Source organism: Magallana gigas, chromosome 5, assembly GCF_963853765.1.
Source record: "Magallana gigas chromosome 5, xbMagGiga1.1, whole genome shotgun sequence".
In the NCBI taxonomy this organism is placed as follows: Eukaryota; Metazoa; Mollusca; class Bivalvia; order Ostreida; family Ostreidae; genus Magallana; species Magallana gigas.
This window is the reverse complement of record NC_088857.1, coordinates 24,935,237-24,952,228: the sequence shown is the minus strand read 5'-3', so window position 1 is coordinate 24,952,228 and position 16,992 is coordinate 24,935,237. Positions and strand designations below refer to the sequence as shown.

The 16,992-nt window shown below is 33.9% G+C and overlaps 2 protein-coding genes and 1 long non-coding RNA gene across 5 annotated transcripts in view; 1 reads left to right on the top strand and 2 right to left on the bottom strand.

Moving 5' to 3' along the window:
• Nucleotides 1-550: 550 nt before the first annotated feature.
• Nucleotides 551-3,518, bottom strand: LOC117682411 (uncharacterized). Its single transcript, XR_010714193.1, has 3 exons — nucleotides 3,334-3,518; nucleotides 2,049-2,332; nucleotides 551-1,328 (listed from the first exon to the last, which is right to left on the bottom strand). It is a non-coding gene; the product is annotated as an uncharacterized lncRNA (long non-coding RNA).
• Nucleotides 3,519-5,669: 2,151 nt separating this feature from the next.
• Nucleotides 5,670-8,844, top strand: LOC117692787 (uncharacterized). The gene is made up of 2 exons (XM_034481805.2): nucleotides 5,670-5,942; nucleotides 7,370-8,844. The coding sequence occupies exons 1-2, from the start codon at nucleotides 5,925-5,927 to the stop codon at nucleotides 8,498-8,500; spliced, it is 1,149 nt and encodes a 382-aa protein (XP_034337696.2). The 5' UTR covers nucleotides 5,670-5,924; the 3' UTR covers nucleotides 8,501-8,844.
• A 4,483-nt stretch (nucleotides 8,845-13,327) lies between these two features.
• Nucleotides 13,328-16,992, bottom strand: part of LOC105345430 (zinc finger protein ZXDC) — an 89,037-nt gene continuing 85,372 nt past the window's right edge. For 2 of the 3 annotated variants that reach the window (XM_034457684.2, XM_034457687.2), the window contains one exon: nucleotides 13,328-14,142. In XM_034457684.2, the coding sequence (XP_034313575.2) occupies nucleotides 13,984-14,142 (159 nt within the window). In that variant the 3' untranslated portion in view covers nucleotides 13,328-13,983. Of the gene's footprint in view, nucleotides 14,143-16,358; nucleotides 16,561-16,992 lie in introns of all 3 variants that reach the window. The other variant, XR_010714036.1, reaches the window with a different exon arrangement.

Genomic DNA, 16,992 nt, shown 5'->3' with positions numbered 1-16,992 from the left:
ATTACTATACATATGTACATGGCATTTAGCGATGTTCTTAATTTAGCAGAAGCCGTATTCCACCAAAAGCGCTAAATAGAATACACAGCCAAATGTAGTACGTTTATAATATATAGAGAAACGTCTTTGAAAATAAAATAAATCAAAGTACTGAAAGTACTGATAGGCGGAAGCATGATTGCAAGTTGTCAATGTCATAGTGTTATTATAACTATTTTCTTTTAAAGAATTAGTTTGATAAGATAAAACACTATTCTAATATGTCAATTAAGGTATATACATGTAGTAAATGTGGAAATATTCTGTTACTGCACCAGATTAGTCTGGATCATGCCTTAAATAAAGATTCAATGAGAAGAGCAATTTAAACATCAAAACATTTGTTTTATGAAGTACATAAAAAGTCACATTCGTATAACAGTTGATACTTATATGCAAGCTGAAATTACAGGAATACATTTTCATTTATTATGCCGATTTATTAAAAATGTCCATTTTGATATCAAAATGATGAAAGATTATTATAGAATTAGAATTTAGTAAACTGAACTTCTGAAACTGTAGTATTTTATTCTTTACAATAATGTTTCACAAAAATGCAGAAGTTACATTTGTACATCACTTGATTACAGTATTTTACAGAAACAAGTAGTATGTGTGTCACTTTGCTTACCTGAGAAGCAATAGCCATTGAGAAATCAGCTTCATAGAATAATTCACAAAATATCTGGACAATGTGTTGTAAAAAAGGTATTCAATAAAGATATTTTGATGTTTTCTTAATATATTCTCCAGTTTAACAGTAACAGGATGATTTCAAAGTCATTTCATATGTGGAGAATTGCAGACCTCTAATTGATCCTCAGATTGCAGTTCATATATTTTGTTGACAAATGTTTAAAACTTAGAAAGAATGTATTTACTTACTATAACATATTTTACAAAGATCAAACATATATGCAAATGTTGAGAGTTACAATACAATGTAAAAGCCCAGTAAGTTATGGATAACTATATATTGATATTCAATAATGTACAAATTATGTGTCCTTTACAATTGCTCCATGTTGTACTGTCAAATCACAGGTCTCTAGTATTGAAGACATTTGAACTTTTTAGTTTTTATTTTAATACTAATCTTCAAGAGAACTTCCACCATTACAGAACATAGACTTTCAAAGAATCCCTTTATGCCTGCATGCCGTAAAGGTGTTTTTGGAAAGCGTGTTATCCTGGAGTGTGCCATTTGTGGTAACAACAATTTCAATTCACTAGTGTTGTCTTGCATCCATTATACCAATGAAAACTGTCTTTTTCAGCAGGATATTCTAAAATGTGTTGATGAAAAATGAATAATGGATATGTTATCAAGCAATATTTCATTACAATATACTTGACCCCCAATAAAGAAAACATGGATTTTAAAAAAAAATTAATCTATAAAATATTTTGAATTTATATGTGTTTTACCTTAAATAATTTATTTTCAAAAGTATACATGTATTTTGCAAATAAAGAATGAGATATATAAGAAGATCACACAATATGAATTATCAATAATTGTAAGGTTATTTTGGTATATTAAATACAAGTAATGGAAAATATAGTGATTGAACTGTACATGAAAGTTTAATTTTTTTTTCTCCAAAATTCTTCAGTTTTTAATTGCATTTAGTATAAGAATATTTACTATATTATTAAAGATATGACAACAAGATATATGTGAGTTAATGCTCACTAGTGATACCCCTGCTCTGATGTGTATACAAAAAAGCATAGTTAACATTACATGTAATGGGAAGTTGACATCAAATATTTTGAAAAATCAATCCTACCGAATGGCATACCTTAACAAAGACTGAGTTAAAATTTCAAGCATCTGCGATTGTTGCTGAGATATCTTTGACAAAATTTGTGTTATAGACAAACAGACACACAAGGGTAAAACAATATACCCCCTCTCCTTCCGAGCATGGGTATAATTAGTTCATTCTTAAACAAGAAAACCACAGGGAATATCGTATTTAAATTTAGTTGTATTTACTAACCTTGAAAATGGCATTAAGGCCATTAAGATGAGGATTCCAGCATATTTCAGATGCCCTGCTTCCATTTAGAAGTTGCAAACGTGCAATGTTTGTCCCTCTTTAAAAGTGCTGAACTGAGAAGCCAACACCGCATTTTTATAGCAACCGTCTTTTTCTTTGTTTTGCTTGAATTTAGCTGTGCACCCAAATTTAGCAACTCTCCCCTTCACCAGAGATGAAGAATGATGTTGAGCTCTCATTGTCTCCTCTTGTCAGTTAATGTTAATCAGTTTCTTGACATTCATCTGAAAGAACATATACATATAGAACAAATAGATATATGTTAGGTTATTATCTATAATCATTGTCAGGTATATAATTGAGTCTTTTTGGAATTGCAATTAATCATGAACGTGGTAGATCAAAGATATACTGGTATATAGTCCAAGTTCTCATGAATTGGAAATTTTAAAATTTAAAAACAAAAAATGCAGTCATCAAAATTATCATATAATAATGATGTAGAGAAATTTCCATAGGAAATTTTAGTCACTTTCATTATAGAGTAATGATAAGGTAATTCTGAGATATAAGTAAATACAGTGGGTAAAAGGATAAATCATATTAATTATTTTTAAATGTTCAATGAAATATCTTTGCAATTAATAGCCTATCTGGAATATTCATTATATCAACCAATGAATTGTATCTTGTATGATACTTAAAAGCTATATTTGAGATATTTTTAGAGAAAATTCATTTGCATTATTCATGAGTCATTTCTAAACCAAGCTGAATATTGTAATTTTTTGTAATCAAAATGAATAAACCCAATATCATACAGTGCTGTTCGTAACAAATTATAAAATCACCATATGAACATATAGATCTGCAAAGATGTCACAAAATATTAAAGGTTTAAAAAAGGAAATGTTATCTTCCTATATATGCGATTCCATTGTGCTAAATTTTAATCTTTAAAGATATCCTGTAGGCCTCGCCTTGTATAGTATTCATAACAAAAGACCGACATTTCAGAATTATCGATGAATGCCTAACACAAACAATATAAATTCTTTCATAAAATGTATTTACTTATCCGAGATTTCTCTGATTCTAACCCCCGCTTTTATATTGTGACATGTCTCCTCCGCACGTCACAATATACAAGCGGGGATTAGAGTCAGGGGAATTTCGGATTAAGAATGTACCAGCTCCTCGATCAAGATTATTGTAACATGAAAAACTAAAATGATGAGGCAGACGTTTATACAATGAGAAATAACACATTAATTACCTAACTTACCTTACGTATGTCGAAGATGGACAGTCACCAGTTTTTCTCAACGTGGGTTTGGTGACAATAATTTTACACTGCATAACGTAATGTAGTATTGTCTGAGATTACTACGCGAAACGTTGGTATGTTTACAAATAATTTATAGGCATTGTATCATTCTAATAATCTTTTTAAATAGATTTATACACACCCTTGTTTTTTTTGAAAAAGCATTCATTACCTGTTTCCCTATCAATTTTTCCTTCTGTACTCATAAACACGCAATTTCAAATTGAACTATTTTTTTCCATCGGAATTTCATCTACAGGCATCAGACTCCGTGCTTATCCTTTGTTTATGTCGCATACATCGCAAGAGTTATCGTTCGTTCCTGTACTATCAAAAACGTATATCTACCACTTGCTATCTTTGCTATAGGCATTTTCAATGGATAATTAAAAACGACGAAGTAAAAATTTAGATCTATTAACAGAAACGATGTTTAAACAGGGGTCGAACAGTATGGGGGGGGGGGGTATAGAGTTGTGTGCCCTTAGTTTAAATAACATCCGATAGTTTACCATGAAAAGGGGCAGGAATTTGACCTATGACGTAGAAGGTCATGAAAGCAATTGCAATAGGCGCTTCCGCCTAAAAAGGATGAGACTATAATTGGAGGGGGGTTCAATTTTTACACATGAAATAAATTTATCATATTGACATTTGTTGATTCTCAATTGTTTAGACTTTGGACCTGGATACAACACACAAGGGGTTCAAAATTTGATATAGGTTTATATTTATATGAATAGTTGTCTAAGATCATTTTGAGAATGGCAATGGTCAATATATGATATAACTATGAAATTATCTAGTTATAAAAGGTGCCCAATATAAAAACATCTGTAGAAAATTTTGAAAAGATTTTAAAACAGGATCAATTTAACTCATTCTTTGTCCCGTTATTTTTGGATATGACTTCATAACGGCTAGTGTTGCTCAGGTGAGCGATGTGGCCCAAGGGCCTCTTGTTTATTGTCATATCTTCACCAAACTAGCATGGATGGTGCATCTGGACCTACAAATGAACTTGAAGGACTTGGATGCTGTATCTGGGCCATGAACTTTAGATGCTGGAGGAGGTTAAGACTTTTGGAGCAGGTAAAAGGGTTTGAAGCAGGTACATTTTGATGGCCATATCTAAGTTACTACTTGTCAATATCTTCACCAAACTTCATGGATGGTGCATCTTATAATACCGCTACTTGTGCTTTCACCAGGTTTGGATGCTGAATCTGAGCCATCAGTTTCCGATGCTGGTTAAAGGTTTTTGGAACCGGTTTATATAGGTTTTTGGAGCAGGGGCCCTTTGAAGATCATATCTAAGTTTATTGTATACAGGGAAGTATTCGCCCCGTTTTATTTTCATAACTTTTACGCTCTTTGTTATCAGTCGAATTTAAGACGGAGCCATTTTTACTCTTATAGTATCTCTCTTTAATTACAACTGTGTCAGAGCGAATTCAAGACGAGACGAAACCGTTTGGTGAACAGCGAAAATAACATGGGTAAAAATAACCCTGTATACAGTATAACTGGTCCTAACGTCATAAAACTTTAATGGATAGTGCATCTTATATTGTTTCATATATACAACTGTAGGACTTTAATACTGAATCTGAGACATAAGTTTCGGATGATGGACGAGGTTAAGGTTTTTGGAGCACTGGAGCAATGCCCTTTGATGGGCATATCCATATTCTTATTGGTTCTATCTTTCACAAACTTGGCTGGATGATGCATCTTGTGATACTGATGCACTGGATTGGAACGTTAACCTTTCCTATTCCAGGATTATTATTCTGTCTGCTCGATTGGTTTGATAAAAGGCCTTCTCAGTCTTCCGCACCAAAGATGGACGGATAGCATCCTGGTAAGGCGTCAAACAGTAATAAAAGTTTTCAAAGTCTTCCCCCACCAGCTCGATGCAAAACCGTAATGCTATTCTTCCCTCTTTGTATTTACCCTGAAATCACTCTTTCTACATATCCGTCTATTTAGCATAGATATCATCTATAACTTTGCAAATCGTGATATGGGGTTGAAATTTGACCATAAATATTTTAACGACTAATTTTTTTCTTTTAAAGTTAAAAGTTCTTCCGTATATATAATTTCCACTGTTATGTTTAATATACGATTAAAAAGTTACATTGTATAGAATTTACTAACATAGCTGATCTTGAAGCACATGCAAGAATAACAAAGTCATCTCTTTGCTTTTTGGAACTGACATTAAAATTATAAATGTTTAAAGAATTCAAATTCTATAAAAGCCACAACTGCTGTAATTTTAGTTGATAGTCCGTCATGTTCAATACCCAGATTGGTTCAATGCCCTTCTGAACATTCCAACCACTCTGCTTCTAGAAATATTAAATGTGGACCGCTCTCTGACAAAACCGGGCTTATTGACATCGCTATATTATGACGTAGAAAATCGCACTTGAAAAGTTGACGTCATTTTGCTGTTTCATGCTTTCAGCACATGTCAGTATAATCAATATTTAGTACGGTTTTAAAGAGTGCAGTGTCGTTGTTGAACATTTTGTGAAGTGATGGATTTCGAAATTGAGGTAAGCAAATATTTTTTATTAAACAAGATGTGTGTTTTATTGACGATAGGCGTTGATTAATTATTATGATAAAGGTCATTGACTTACGGAGAGCCATTTTTAAGATTGCCGTCTCTGTTATGTTGACATAATGTTCTTTTAGCTGTTCGTTCGCTCATATATGCAATATAAGTAAAGTAATGTGTATCAGTAATACAAAATTCACAAAATCAGCCGAAGCCGGTATTTTGATAATGTTTGAACTAAACGAACTTTCCATGAAAATTGCAAAGTTTTGTTCATAGATGCAATTATACATTGTCTGTGTATTTGGATGGTGTACAAGCATTATAGTATTCTTAAGAATAGTACTTTTAGGGTATTTTAAGGTAAAATAAGTAGATAAAAAATGTGTTTTAAAGTAAGAAGGCAAACTTCTTTGCAAGTACTAGTTGTAGATAGTTTGCAAAAATATGACACTATTAGTTTCCTTCAGTTATCGTAGTGTCCGTGGCGCATTAGATTATAGGTCGTTCTACTTTAGCGAATGTTACAAATTGCAATCGGGTGTTTAAATCCCCGTGACATCGCATTTCTTTTTCTTCAGTAGCATTTTGAATTTATTTCTTCCTTTAATATATTTGGTTAAAAAATAAATAAAATAATTATGAAATATTTACCAACATTTTTTTAGTCAGGAAAATAAAATGTGAATCTTTTTGCACATTAATTTTTATGTCAAAATTAAAAAAAAACAACAACAATTAAACAAGCTTTGGGAAAAGAAATCATAAATAACGGATTTAATATGTATATATTCTTAATGTAATAAGGACAAAAACCAGTTTATTATATGTACTTAATGTTCGCAGTTTTCTTCTCTATGGGTATTAATTATAATTGTTTAGTTAGTCAATTTAATCACGACAACCTACAATTATTGAGTATTGTTATACTTTCATGTTAAATACTGAAATCTGATTGGTTAAGACGCAGTTAATAATATTTACTATTACCCTCAGCGTTAGCAACGCACTTGGCAACGGGTAACATTAAAAAATGTTACATGCGCGAAAATTATGCACGTACGGTTCGCTGTAGAATTCACGTTATTCCTATATAGAAGCAGTAAAATTTTCTTAAAAATTTTAAAAAAGACATTAAGTATAACAAAATAAATAGTGCCTGTTTGGGAGGATAACAGTTGAAATTGACACCCCTCGAAAACCATTGCTTCGCGTCGGTTGACAATGGTTTTCGAGGGGTGTCAATTTCAACTGTTACCCTCCCAAACAGGCACTATTTATATATTGGCATACACCAAAAAAAAAATGAAAAAAAAAAATAAATAAATAACATTCTAGGGTTTGCGTTTTTCATTAAATGTTACAGTGGAATTATTGTTTTCTTATTGGTGTAAAATATTTATTTTTTATTTTTATTTTCAGGAGCTAGAAAATTTCTTTTCTCAGCACTTTGGATGGACTCCAAACAGCACTCCTGCAGCTTCCCAGGTCACTGATCATGAAAATTCATCAGATGACACGGACGACGATGGACCGGCTGATGACACTATTGATTTAGATCGACGGGTTATGCAGTTTCTTGATGATGCTGTCGTGTCGGATCCAAATTCAGATGATGAAGATGGGGACGATGACGAAAATGATTACCAGAGAAACTCAGCGTCCATTGAGAATGTACCTCTACCCCATGACGATCCTAATCTGTTCAAAATCAGAGATGTAAAGATTCGTGGCTGCGGCTGTAAGAACAAGTGCGTTTCTATCTTCAGTGATGATACATTGTACTCGCACATCCTAAACATGAGAGAAATGTCAAAGGAAGAAAAAGACATGTACATCATGGGATCGCTTGTGGACAGCTGCAAAGAAACGACAAAACGGGGAAAGAAAAAAATACGTTCCGAGCAGACTTTCATGTTTTCCGGGGAAAAGGTTTGCAGAAATACGTTCCTGCTTGTCTATGATATAGGGAAGCATTTTCTTCATATCATCACCCATAAGAATACACATGGAGTAACACCACGCAAGCATGGGAACCTAGGAAAGAAACCTAGTCATTCGCTACAATATGATGACATAAAGTTAGTTGTACAGTTCATCTCTAGTTATGCAGATGACTTTGGGTTACCACAACCAGCTGCCCCAAGAGGAAGAGATGACACTCCTTCCATATACATTCCATCCGATACAACGAAGAAGGACGTCCACGAGAAATATGTTGAAAGTTGTCCAAACGACCGACATGTGCGGTATTCCACATTTTGCAACATCTGGAACCAGTGTCTTCCGCATATTAGAATAGCTAAACCAAGGGACGATGTATGTGCAACTTGTGAAAAACTTCGAAAAAGTGTTTTAGATGCAGTTTCAGAGGAGGAAAAGTTGGAGGCAGCAAGAAAGATGCAGAAACACATCACACATGCACAGGCTGAAAGGAAAGTGTACAACGATTGTGTGAAAAGGTCCCGAGACACTTACCGTTTACAAGACAGATTCGTCCATTGCACGTTTGACTTCAGTCAGAATGTATGCATTCCTCATCATTCGCGGTAAATGGGCCCCCTGTACTTTCAGACACTTCGAAAAGTCCATATATTTGGTGTCCGCTCTGATGGAGAACCAAAACAACTAAACTTTCTTATAAATGAAAATGAAACTATCGGACCAGATGGAACCAAAGTGCATGGACCAGACTCTGTGATTTCTATGTTGGACTGGGCCTTACAAAACCACAATTCGGACGAAACGTCATGCACAATACACGCTGATAACTGCTGTGGCCAGAATAAGAACCAGTATGTCATTGGATATTTCATGTGGCGAGTAATGACAAAGCAACACAACAGAATAGAGTTCAAGATGCAGATCCCCGGACACGCACGATGCCTCATCGATGGAGGATTTGCTCTTCTCAAGAAGTTGTATAGGCGGTGTGACTGTGATAGCATTGGCCAACTTGAAGATGTTGTTAACAGATCATCTACTACTAACACTGCTGTGCGATATCCAGCGTGGCAATGGAGATCCTGGAAAGAGTATCTGGGGCAGTTTTTCAAACCAGTGAAGGGTATCCGCCAGTACTGTGCGCAACGTCAAGGTAATTTCTCCAGTCCAGTAGTGAACTGTTACTTACTGAACTGAAACTTTACTTTGACATATTTTGATGTAAGCATTTTTTTCAGGAGATGGTGGACTTTTTATTGTATAAATCTAAATTTTATAATAGAATTCATATATTAATTACACCATTGAATATGATTTGAATATATTATAAGTTAACAAATATGAATTTGAAGAATGATTTAAAGTGAAGGATGATTAAATTATGCTATGGTTGTTTGTGTATATTTTTTTTATTTCTACGTAGAGAAAAAAAAATGATCAAATATGATAAACTACCAGATAATTAACTAAAGCTTTTAAAAAGATATTATCTAGTTCTATAAATTATAAAACTTAAAAAAATCAACTTAGCACATATCTAAATGAAAAAAAAATGTGTGTAATGTGCGCAACGTCAAGGTAATTTCTCCAAGAAGTTGTATAGGCGGTGTGATTGTGATAGCATTGGCCAACTTGAAGATGTTGTTAACAGATCATCTACTACTAACACTGCTGTGCGATATTCAGCGTGGCAATGGAGATCCTGGAAAGAGTATCTGGGGCAATTTTTCAAACCAGTGAAGGGTATCCGCCAGTACCAACACTTTTCGTTCGATTCTAACGAGCCAGGCATTGTAACGGCGAAGAAGACTTGTGACTGAACCGAGGAGAAGATTGAGATTTTGAAAGATCAGGTATTTCAGTTCAGAGAAATAAGAAGACCGGGTGTACTTCCCGCTGGTGGACTGTCTGAATCTAGGGTGCGTTATCTCTACTCGCATGTGAGACCATTTTTGAGACCTGCTTTCCAGGAGGAGACGTGCCCCTCTCCAGTCCAGTAGTAAACTTACTGAACTGAAACTTTACTTTGACATATTTTGATGTAAGCATTTTTTTCAGGAGATGGTGGGCTTTTTATTGTATAAATCTAATTTTTATAATAGAATTCATATATTAATTACACCATTGAATATGATTTGAATATATTATAAGTTAACAAATATGAATTTGAAGAATGATTTAAAGTGAAGGATAATTAAAATCAAATTACCGGATAATTAACTAAAGCTTTTAAAAAGATATTATCTAGTTCTATAAATTATACAACTTAAAAACATAGGTAATCACAGATTACAAAGCTCACCGAGACGAGGCATCACCCCTATGAGACCACCTTTATCATATTGTATGAAAATCATACTTTATGATCTTGGATATTCATGGATTCTGTTTTGACACAAAATCATATATCATCTGTTAAATAATTGTATGATAATCATATGTTCATATATTAATCAATATAATAATATAAAATTAAATATTGCATCCTATCATACTAACAATATATATCATATAATACAATAAAATACTGCAATAAACAAAGATGATATTGTAAATATGAAATGACATTGTATTGTGTTAAACCTTATTGTATTTGATCACATAATACAACATTATTATATATAATACAATATTGTATTATATGATACAATATCATATTACATAATACATCATAACATTGAAACATATGATATTATATTGTATAATATAGTATGATATATTGTATTGTATGATATTGTATAATATTTGATACATAATATGATATTGTATTATATGATACAATATAATTTGATATAACATTGTATCATATCAAATGATACAATATTATGTGATAAAGTAAAATATTATATAATACAATATCATACATACATATTGTATCATATGATACAATAATATAACATATAAACCAATATCATATGTTTCAATATTGTATGATACGATAATATATAATATTACAATATCATATAATACAATTGTAAATTACAGAAACCAATATCATATTATACAATATCGTATGATACAATATAATATTGGATCATAATATACAATACTATACAAAACAATATCATGATACAATATCATATCATAAAATATCAAAAAAATTGATACAATATCATATCGTATCATATAACTTTTTACAATATAACATATGATATTATATTGTATCATATTAAACAAAAGTGTTTCATATCATACAATACTTTATCATAGGAATCATGTTATATCATTTAACAACAACCTCATCTTTCTATCAAGCAGGTTTAAGTGAGGTAGGAGATTTCTTTAGCATCCTTGATAATGGAGATCAGGCTCTGCATCTGAAGCAACCTCTGCGTTTCATTTATAATATAGTTAAATCAACTATGCAAGCTATCATCTATAAAACATGTGACCTGTTCAAAAAAATCTAAACCTCATCCAGCATCCGAAACCTATGGCTCAGATTCAGCATTCAAGCCTGTCAGGTGCATCAGTATACATAAGACGCATCTCCATGCAAGTTTGGTGAAGTTCAGACCAGTAATAACTAAGATATCATCATCAGAGGGCACTAGCAATTAAAACTTAACCTGCTCCAGCATCCGCAACCTATGGCTCAGACTCAACATCCATGCCTGTCAGGTGCATCTGTATCATAAGACACACCATCCATTCAAGTTTGGTGAAGTTAGGACCTGTAATAACTAAGATATATTTTTTAGCATCCTTGATAATGGAGATCAAGCTCTGCATCTGAAGCTTCCTCTGTGATTCATTCATATTACAGTTTAGTCAACTATGCAAGTTGAAATAGTACTATTATCTATTAAACATGTGACCTGTTCCAAAAAACTTAACCATATCCAGCATCTGAAACCTATGGCTCAGACTCAGCATTCAAGCCTGTCAGGTGCATCAGTATCATAAGACGCACCATCCATTGAAGTCTGGTGAAGTTAGGACAAGTAATAACTAAGATATAATCATCAGAGAGCACCTGTTTCAAAAACTTTAACCAGCTCTAAAAACCTTAACCTCCTCCAGCATCCGAAACCTATGGCTCAGATTCAGCATTCAAGCCTGTCTGGTGCATCAGTATCATAAGACGCACCATCCATAGCAGTCTGGTGAAGTTAGGACCAGTAGTATCTAAGATATCATCATCAGAGGGCACCTGCAACAAAAACTTTAACCAGCTTTAAAAACCTTAACCTCCTTCAGCATCTGTAACCTATAGCTCAGATTCAGCACCCAAGCCTGTCTGGTGCATCAGTATCATAAGACACACCATCCATGCAAGTTTGGTGAAGTACGGACCAGCAGTAACTTAGATATTGCTATCAAAGGGCACCTGCAACAAAAACTTTAACCTGCTCAAAAACCTTAACCTCCTCCAGCATCCGAAACCTATAGCTCAGATTCAGCACTCAAGCCTGTCTGGTGCATCAGTATCATAAGACACACCATCCATGCAAGTTTGGTGAAGTACGGACCTGCAGTAACTTAGATATTGCTATCAAAGGGCACCTGCAACAAAAACTTTAACCTGGTCCAACAACCTTAACCTCCTCCAGCATCTGAAATTTAGGACTCAGATTCAGCATCCTAGTCTTTCAAGTCCATAAGTAGGTCCAGATGCATCATCCATGCAAGTTTGGTGAAGATAGGACAAGTAATAGCTTAGATACAGGACATGCAACAAAAACTTTAACCAGGTCCGGACGCCGACGCCGACGCCGAGGGTATAGCATAAGCTCCCCCTGACTTCGTCTCGGCGAGCTAAAAATCAACTTAGCACATATCTGAATGACAAAAAAATGTGTGCTATGTGCGCAACGTCAATGTAATTTAAGTGACGTCATGACGTCCCAGTTATGAGGGATATAAAAACAACGTTTTTCAAAAGCTTGTAACAAGAAAACTAGATGGAGTACAAGTTTTAAATTTGGAAATATTATTCTGTAGACCCATTCCGTCATTTTCCAATAAAAAAAACATTTTTGATAAAAAATGTCATCAAGACCCCTTTTTCCAGAGATTTTACATATTTCGGTGTCTTTGCCTGTGATAACACTATGTATCGATTTTGTACTATATAACCCTTAACTACAAATGACGCCAAACTGAGGCACCAGTGGGGGTTTGCTTATTAATATTTAAATATTTAATCGTACGATGGCTTAAAATTATATAAATATAAGTAATAATTCTTTGATTATTATGAGATGATAATTCCGGTCGGGGCGTGATCAAATCTATCATAAAGCCCTTCGGGCTTTATTGGATTTGATCACGCCCCGACAGAAATTATCACCTCATAATACTCAAAGAATGATTCCTTGTTCCTTAATTAAAGTTTAATCCAGTGAACAACGCTTACTGCTTTGCGTTGTACATATATATGCCTCTTTGTAGCATTCAGATAAAAAAAATTCCAATAAATAACAAGAAAATGCATTGGGTTTTTTCATTTCATTTTACTATAATTTAAACAACAAATACTTACAATATTTGTAGCCTACAAACTGATAATGCTAGAAATATTGAAGTACAACAAGCACTGCATTTGAGAAATTTAGAATTAATTTCGCGGTCATCTTCACTATAAAATTGACTACAAATGTGTTAAACCAGCCAGGGTCCCAAACTCCACTTACTGTAAGGGAACAAGAATTCTAAATGGACGGAAAATGCCAAGAATTATGCACATCAAGGGGCAAAATGGCAATAATTAACAGTATCTCCTAAGACTGAATATTATATGGGAGCCAGGAAATATGGGAAGTTTATTTTGTTTCCATTTTTAATCCTAATAAAAATTGAAATGATAATATTTTCATTCATATTTTACCCTGATCAGCTAAAAAAGAAAATGCTACTGAATTAAGACGATTTGCCTCATACTCACATATAACTGCATTACATTTTGTGTTAGCTAAGCACACAAGAATTTGTATGAAGCTCAGATCACAGCTATACTTTTACACATTGCACCATGAAGCAAATAAATATAAGAAAAACAAAACAATGATTTTACAATAAGATCTAAGCAGCACATATATCCATAACAACATCATATAAATCTCTTCTATCCAGTGTCTCTATCGCATATATCACTGCAGGTCTTGAAAGTTAATTGTGGATCCTGTGAACTCTGCATCTTGAATGGAATGGTCCAGACTAGTAGAGGAATTGTCTGTCAGATCAGAAATTTCACTTCCCAAAACTTTTTCATCTTGGTAGAGGTCAGTGACCGTGCTTGGAGGGTCATCCTGAAAGCAAGTCAGCAATGTTAACATATCAGAGGGAATCTTCTGTAAAGCTTACAAGTGTATTAAGAGGAGCAAATATTCAGGTTTAATTTTAATTTGATTGAGCATGCTGGTATTAGAGAAAGAAAAGCTAGTACGGCATATGCCTTTTTATGAGCTTTGTTCTGCAAATATTTCTTAAGTAAACCTAGTTTCTTATGTAATTTGACAATGCATGATAAACACAAACATTGTGATGATCCAGACTTATTGTGAATGACCCTGATTACAAGTGTTTTGTTCAAGTTTAGTCACAATGGCACTGAAAGTTCATATCCAACAAGAGGCTCAGTGGCCACATCGCTCACCTGAGCCTTACTCTGAGCATTACAGTATCAAAATCAAAATATCTTTACAACTAAGTACAGTAGATCTTGCGAGCTAAAAACTGAAAATCTGCCAATTTTTATCCGCATCTTTTTTTGGTAAATACCAAGCCCCTTTTGTTGTTGTACCTCTAAGAAGATTTTTCTCTAATCCTATATACCCCCCCCCCATTTTGTGGCCCCACTTTTCTCTAGGGAATCATGGTTTCATCAAACTTAAATCTGCATAACCTGAGGTTTCAAACAAAGTACTGAGTTTTGGACTTAAAACTTTCCAAGAATATTTTTAAAGATTTTCTCTATAATATTCCTATGTAAAAATTCAACCCGCCATTGCGGCCCCGCCCAACCCCCAGGGACTATCATTTTGCAAACTTGAATTTATACACTACCCGAGGATGCCTCTACACAAGTTTAAGCTTTTCTGGCCAAATAGTTTTTAAAAAAAAGATTTTTAAAGATTTTCTCTATATATTCCTATGTAAAAATATTCCTATGTAAAAATTCATCCCCCATTGTGGCCTCACTGTACCCCGGGACTATGATTTAAACAAACTTGAATCTATACGACCTGGGGAAGCTTCCACTCAAATTTGGGCTTTCCTGGCCTAATAGTTTTCAGAAGAAGATATTTAAAGATTTTCTCTATATATAAAAATTTATCACCCATTGTGGCCCCGCCCTACCCCCAGGGGCCATGATTTGAACAAACTTGAATCTACACTATCTAAGGATGCTTACAAACCAATTTGAGCTTTCCTAGCCTAATAGTTTTTTTTAAAGATTTTCTCTATATATATTCCTGTATAAAAATTCATACCCCAATTGTGGCCCCACCCTACCCCTGGGGAACAAACTTGAATCTACATTATCTGTGGATGCTTCAAATTTGAGCTTTTCTGGCCTAATAGTTTTTGAGAAAAAGATTTTCTATATATTCCTATGTAAAAAATGATCCCCCTATTGTGGCCCCACCCTACCCCCGGGGACCATGATTTGATCAAACTTGAATCTTTACTACCTGAGGATGCTTCCACTCATATTTGAGCTTTTCTGGCCTAATAGTTTTTGAGAAGAAGATTTTTAAAGATATTTGCTATATATTCCTATGTAAAAATCCATTCCCCCATTGTGGCCCCGTCATACCCCCAGGGACTATGATTTGAAGAAGCTTGAATCTACACTACCTCAGGATGCTTCCATTTTAAATTGAGCTTTTCTGGCCAAATAGTTTTTGAGAAGAAGATTTTTAAAGATTGTCTCTATATATTCCTATGTAAAACTTGATCCCCCTGTTGTGGCCCCACCCTACCCCCGGGGACCATGATTTGAACAAACTTGAATCTACACTACCTGAGGATACTTCCATTTTAAATTGAGCTTTTCTGGCCAAATAGTTTTTGAGAAGAAGATGTTTAAAGATTTTATCTTTATATTCCTATGTAAAACTTGATCTCCCTGTTGTGGCCCCACCCTACCCCCTGGGACCATGATTTGAACAAACTTGAATCTACACTACCTGAGGATGCTTCCATTTTAAATTGAGCTTTTCTGGCAAAATAGTTTTTGAGAAGAAGATGTTTAAAGATTTTCTCTATATATTCCTATGTAAAACTTGATCCCCCTATTGTGGCCACACCCTATCCATGGGGACCATGATTTGAACAAACTTGAATCTACACTACCTGAGGATGCTTCCATTTTAAATTGAGCTTTTCTTGCCAAATAGTTTTTGAGAAGAATATTTTTAAAGATTTTATCAATATATTCCTATGTAAAACTTGATCCCCCTATTGTGGCCACACCCTACCCATGGGGACCATGATTTGAACAAAGTTGAATCTACACTACCTGAGGATGCCTCCACACAAGTTTAAGCTTTTCTGGCCAAATAGTTTTTGAGAAGAAGATTTTTGAAAAATACCAACAAATTTTCAATAATTCTCAATTATCTCCCCTTTAAAGAGGGCGTGGCCCTTCATTTGAACAAACTTGAATCCCCTTCACCCAGTGATACGTTGTGCCAAATTTGGTTGAAATCTGCCCAGTGGTTCTGGAGAAGAAGAAGAAAATGTGAAAAGTTTACAACGACAACGCCGCCAACGACAACAGACAACGGAAAATTTTGATCAGAAAAGCTCACTTGAGCTTTCAGCTCAGGTGAGCTAAAAAAGAATTATTTTACTTCCGAGGCACATTATCAGGAATGTTCTATACTATTTTTCAACCTTTTTTTTTTTTTTTTTTTTTTTTTTTTTTTACAAAACGGCTCTCTCAAAATTGACTAAAAAACTTTAAAAACAATTCAAGAAGATGAAATTTATCTATTCCACTTTGCTGAGTTAGTCAATGACTGACACATTTGCTAATGATAGGTAACCTTATATGTGCACCAAAGTCTCTTTTTGGCAATTTGATTTAAAATAAAATGTTAGAATACAAAACAATAACCCGGCATCTTTATTTTGTGGAATAAAAAATTATC